Here is a 6,170-nt window from a genome sequence, read left to right on the forward strand (position 1 = left end):
CGGCTTTCGAGCTATTGAACAAAATTGGTGGTAATAACAGTAATAAATGAATAATTAATAAATGAAATGTACTTTTGAAAAACAGAAGGTTATTACCTATCTTTTCTGTAAATTTTGTGCCAATATGTCAAATTGCTTGGGAGCTATTAAAGATATTACGTGTTAACAGTAAGAAATTAATAAATAATAAATGGAGTGGGTTGTTGGAAAAACTAAAAGGTGTTGGTTAAACAGAAGGTAATTACCTATCTTTTCTGTAAATTTTGTGTCAATCTGTCAAATGGCTTGGGAGCTATTGAACAAAATAGGTGCTAATAACAATAATACATTTAAAAAAAATAATCCTTATAAAACATGATTCATGAGTTTGTGTGTGTGTGTGTGTGTGTGTGTGTGTGTTAAGATTCTTTCGCTACGTTTGTCCAAACCATGCAACGTAGAGAGTTGAAATTATTTATGGTGGCCATAAACAGCTGTCGGATCCAAATAGACGAGTGATTGAATTTCTTCACCTTCTCTAAGTGTGTAAACTCAACCTTTTATTTGTTAAACAACCATTTTTCAAAAGAGAATTTTATCTTCAAAGCCCAACAATTGTCTTTTAGTTCTAAACAAGCAGGGGGGCCTGGCTTCGCCGGTCCCCCCTGCTTGTGAACCAATAATTGTGACTTACAGTGTCCCAAATGTTTGCTGCCCTTTGTTTCATGAGAGCATTGGTTTCTTAGTTTTGCTCATGAGGGAATTTTATGAACGCAATTAGAACAAAAAACAAACAGTGAAATCACATCCATTTTGGTTTTTTGTAGTATTAAAATGTATTTTTTTTTACTTTAATTGCGCATTAGCTTGGCCAAGACATTTAGCCACAAGGCCGAAGAAGAAGCAGTGCCCTGACTTCCGCCACTTTTCATCTCCTGTTTTCCTCTTGCGAGTTTCAGCGTAGGGCGGCACAGTGGGGCGAGTGGTTAGCGCGTCGGCCTCACAGCTCTGGCGTCCCGGGTTCAAATCCAGGTCACGTCCACCTGTGTGGAGTTTGCATTTCTCCCCGGGCCTGCGTGGGTTTCCTCCGAGTACTCTGAGTTGCCTCCCACATTCCCAAAACAGGCATGGTAGGCTGATTGACACTCTAAATTGTCCCTAGGTACGGATGTGAGTGTGCATGGTTGTTCGTCTCCTGCCCTGCTTTTGTCTTCCCTTCAAAATATTCCAAAAATGATGTACACAAATGTCCTCACAATAGGATGACGCACGACCACTTGCCAACGAGAAGTACCATATTTACTCGCATATAAGCTGCTTTTGTCGGACAAAAAAATGACTGAATCGAGAGTACGGCTTATATGTGCAGAAAATCACGACATGCATTAAATTGCAAGTTAACGACGCCATGACACGACATCATGACGCAAGTCAATGCAGCCGATACGGTCATTTATTTCAAAATAGAGAAACGATAAACAGATAAAACACTAAACAAAATTTATTGACGTCTATGAATGAAATTTAAGAAAAATGACATGCGTAACTTGCATAAAACGTGAAAAAAGCTCACGTTCCCGTCACTGCTCGCTAGGGGCACGGCTATCTTACCTAGGTCGGGTCGTGGCCATCTTACCTAGGTCGGGTCGCGGCCATCTTACCTATGGCACTGCCGTCTAAACCTAGTTAAACGGGCTATCACTGGCCAGACGTGAGTAGCCTTGATTTTGAAATACAACAAAATTCAACAGATTTTTTTCCCGTTTTGTTTCTTGTTCAAAAGTGACAACTATTGGAGTAAAATGGACCATCGAAAGAATTGAGATGTTTTGACCTTAGAAGCAATATGGTTGCCACAACATCTTAAACTTCTGGTAAGAAAAAAAAAGTAATTTCTGTAATTAGAAAGCATCAAGATAGACTTGTTTCTTTTTGAAAATTGAATAATTTGATATTTTGCCTTTACAAAGAGGCATATAATAACGTCCTTATAATAATTACCCTAATAATGTGCTTGTGATTCATACAGTATCTCCATACCTGTCAACCTCTGCCGATAACTGCCCTTATAAATGATTATAATTCCCCTTACAAACCCCCCAAAAACCTTACAAACACTGTACGAGTCGTACGGTGTTTGTACGTTTTTTGGGGGGTTTGTAAGGGGAATCATAATCATTTATAAGGGCAGTTATCGGCAGAGGTTGACAGGTATGTATCTCAGAAATATAACGTGTGATGAGTTTTCTTAAGATGTTCCCTACAGAGTAACAGTTTGTGTACAGGTAGGTGTTTTTTCCTGCTCTGCATTGCTGCCTGTTGCACCTCCTCCAGTGCCCACGGGTTCAGTGATGTTTCGCTCCTTTAATTTTGGAACATCTCCTGGTGGTGGAGCAGTGACAGAGACATCTCCCAGTCACCCCCTGCAGCTTATAGCCGTTGTTGGGGTTAGCTGTTGTTTCCCCAGCTCCTGTACTTCCTAAACCAGAGGCAAGAGCTGCCTTTCTCTGCCTCCTCTGCCAGCTCTTTAATGGCTTTCCGCGGGTTACCTGCAGTCACCCCTGCGTCCCTCAGGAGGTGTCTTGTTGACACATTTGTACTCCGTTAAAACCATGAATATGGAGGTGAAAATTGGGAATCAGGGGGTGGCTTATATGCGAGAAATTGTAAGATTCAACAATTTTAAGGGTGTGTTTTACACCCGCAGACATACTGCTGATTGGTGCCTAGGTCGGCTGACCAGCAGTTCTTTGAGTTTTAAGCCTAAAATGTTGGAGTAGTCTGCCTTTTAGAACTAGACAAGCCCCCTCTCTGTCCATTTTTTCCAACTCGTCTTAAAATCTGGCGGTGAGACCTGGAGGGCCATGATTGCGCTCCCCTTGGATTGACAAGAATGAACACCATGTTCAAGGGTGTCCATATGTGCACTTTGCGCCAGGACACCCTTGGCCGCAGTTCGATGATTTACTTTGTGGTCGGGTGATCAGACTTGCGGCCGCATGTCTTAAACAAGGAAAGTGACTACACACCAAGTAAAAATGTCAAAATTCTCGCTCTTGCTCTTTCTCTATTCCCTCTCTCTATTCCCCTCTCTATCTCTCTCCCAATCTGTCTCTCTCTCTCTATTCTCTCTCTCTGTTCTTGCTATTCTCTCTCTCTCTATTCTCTCTCTCTTCTCTCTCTCTTCTCTCTCTATTCTCTCTCTTCTCTCTATATTCTCTCTCTCTTCTCTCTCTATTCTCTCTCTCTCGCTCTAATATACATATACATATAAATTGAAGGGGTTAAGGACAAGACCCATTTAAAATGTAATTCAATGTATATCCTCCTCCACTGCCAAAGTTTCGCAAGGGTGCGGGTTTGGGTGGTGGCGGAACACGTGGTATGATCGTCCCGTATAAATATCTTTCAAGTGGCCACAGAGGTACGCTGCCTGGCACACATTAGAGACGAGCAGGAGAAGGGGCAAGAAGAACGTCAATACATCGCACAGGAGTGTGATCATCAGCTGCTTCGCACCGGATTGGAACGTGTAACTTTGGTTGGGATTTTACTGAAGGAATCACAGTACAGCCCGATGGTGTTGTCAGACCGAAGCAAAAGCCGACTACTACTACAGAAGACATTAATTTGGAGAATGGGTTGTTTCTTGTGAATTTGTAATTTGGTGCACATCTGTGATGCCGTTTTGGAACCGAACACTTCAAGCAGCGAACGTGTTGTGCTCCTGTCGTAAACGGCACAGTCGACCAATTCTAACTATTCGGGCGTTTTCCAGTCGTTTTTAGTTTAGATCTTTTGACCAGTTTAATGGCGGCTAACGCAATCACAAAAATACCTTGCTTCTCTTTAACGCGCACGAGATGTGCCATCACCGTTACATGAGCGCTGATCCCGTTCCAATCGATGACAGGCGTTTTTCTTAAAAGTCATTGAGATAAAACAGCCAGCGAGCCGTTTTATATTTATGAAACCCATTTTTTTCATATCTGAAAGACTATAGACTCTAGCGCCTAAGAGCGCTAATAGTCTTGACATTTTTCTCCCTGAAATGTGTGCCATTGCTGACTTTTAAGTCCCTTATTGTGAATGGTGTTTTTTTAAATTTAATTTAAAACATTTTTTAAGTGTTTCATCCCTCGTGGAAAAGATGAACCTGTGCTTTTTCAGCCTTCTCCTCACTTTGGGTTTAATCACTGTTGCGCTCAGTTTGTCAACATGCAGCATATTGGACATGGAGCAATTCAAGAAGAAACGAATCGAGGCTGTCCGGGGCCAGATCCTTAGCAAACTCAAACTCGACAATCCCCCAGAAGAATTCCATGACCCCGAGGACGTGTCCAAGGACATCGTGTCTATTTACAACAGCACACGGGACCTATTGCAGGAGAAAGCTAATGAACGAGCAGCGACGTGCGAGCGACAGCGGAGTGAGGAGGAGTATTATGCCAAGGAGGTGCACAAGATCGAAATGCAGCCCATATACCACTCTGAGAGTAAGTGCATGCCTTCTGAGAACTTCAAAAGTATTCAGAGAGAAATTGTGACATGGAATGACCAATTAAGTAATCTAAGTAATCTTGGTTGGGTTTGATGTCTAAATCACCCCTGGTCTATAATTTCAAGGAAGCATTAAGGCAGGTCCAAACTGGTCCCCGAGGGCCGCGGTGGGTGCAGGTTTTTGTTCCAACCAATCCAGCACAGACAGTTTAACCCATGAGATTTCTGCAGGAAACAAGAAGCACCTGACTGCAATCCACTGATTGCACTTGTAGGACACCAGAGTGGTGAAAAGGTGTCTTAATGGGTTGTAATGAAAACCCGCACCCACTGCAGCTCTTTGTGGAATACTTTGCCCGCCCTAGCATTAAGGTACGAGTAGATGACAGTCATAACCTTGACACTTGTTGGTAGGGTTAATGACAGACCAACTGCCCACCAAGCACCAACCCAACTCTACATCCCAAAGCATTGCCTTCAAGTTGCCGCACGGTATAAAAACTGAAATTTACGGTGAAATCCTCAAAAATGTTTGTGGTTAAGCAGCAAACTAATTCACTTTAAACCTTACCTATTCTGTTGTGAAGTCATTGATAGTGCCAGTAAACTTTGGCAGTGGCACATAAAATCTTGGCTATACATATGGTGCCCAAACATTTTCAAGCTTCTGTATTGGCTTTTGAAGTTGATCATCACAGGCATTTTAAGGATTCTCTGCTCATCATGCAGCAATGCAATAGTAACAGCATCACTGTCAGCACAGTGACTGTAACTTATCGGGAAGTCTTGGAACTAAAAGATTTTGGCTATGCTTGAGTAAATCCCCCAAGCCCCCTATTGTATTTAGATGTTTATCACACTGATATATTCTTTAAAAAAGTTCATGTTTAAGAAACATTTTCAGCAACTTATTTTTGTGTGTTATAACATATATCTGGTACTTTGTTGTACAATGTACATGGCAAAACCATCACCAGATGTTAGTTAGTCTGTTAGAGGAAGGCAAATTAAATGCATGGGGTCTCAATAATTAATATTTTATATATTTTGAATAAGCCAACAATATATTATATTCATGCAGGACAATCATTACGTCAATTCCCGATCCGGAGCAAAAACTGGTGAAAATGTTTAAACATATGTTGGTGTGAAAGTATGGTTAGCACATTTGACACAGTGGTCTGAAATCAAGGGTTCATCCCTGGTGGATTTCAATCTCCTTGTGTGGAGTTTGCATGTTCTTTCTGTGCCTGCATGCGTTTTTTTCAAGTATTCGTTTCCTCCCACATCCCGAAAACATTCAGGGTAGGCTGGGTGAACACTCTAAAATGTCCAAAGGTCTGTGTGAATGTGACTGTTTGTTCGTCTCTTTGTGCCCTGTGATTGGCTGGGAATTGATTTAGGGTGTCCGCTTCCTACTGCCCACTTTGTTGGGATAGGCTCCAACACCCCCCACATCCTTGTGGGGATAAATATTCGGCCCCCTGGAACTTTTTGACCCTTTGGGCTTTAAACATAAATATATAAAATCAAAACTTCTTCAGAATCAACCACAAGTGGGTCACAATCGTGAAGTGGAACCAAATGTATTGGATATTTTTAACTTTTTTCACAAATAATAACCTGAAAAGTGGGGCATGCAATATTATTCAGCCCCCCTTGCATTAATACTTTGTAGTGTCACCTTTTGG

General features: G+C 41.8%; 1 protein-coding gene across 1 annotated transcript in view; it reads left to right on the forward strand.

The window, feature by feature from the left end:
• The first annotated feature begins 3,399 nt into the window (after positions 1-3,399).
• tgfb2 (transforming growth factor, beta 2) overlaps positions 3,400-6,170 on the forward strand; it is a 96,545-nt gene continuing 93,774 nt past the window's right edge. The window contains exon 1 of the mRNA XM_077599478.1: positions 3,400-4,475. Coding sequence (XP_077455604.1) covers positions 4,130-4,475 — 346 coding nt within the window. The 5' untranslated portion in view covers positions 3,400-4,129. The remainder of the gene's footprint in view (positions 4,476-6,170) is intronic.

Source organism: Stigmatopora argus, chromosome 4 (genome assembly GCF_051989625.1).
Source record: "Stigmatopora argus isolate UIUO_Sarg chromosome 4, RoL_Sarg_1.0, whole genome shotgun sequence".
NCBI classification, from domain to species: domain Eukaryota; kingdom Metazoa; phylum Chordata; class Actinopteri; order Syngnathiformes; family Syngnathidae; genus Stigmatopora; species Stigmatopora argus.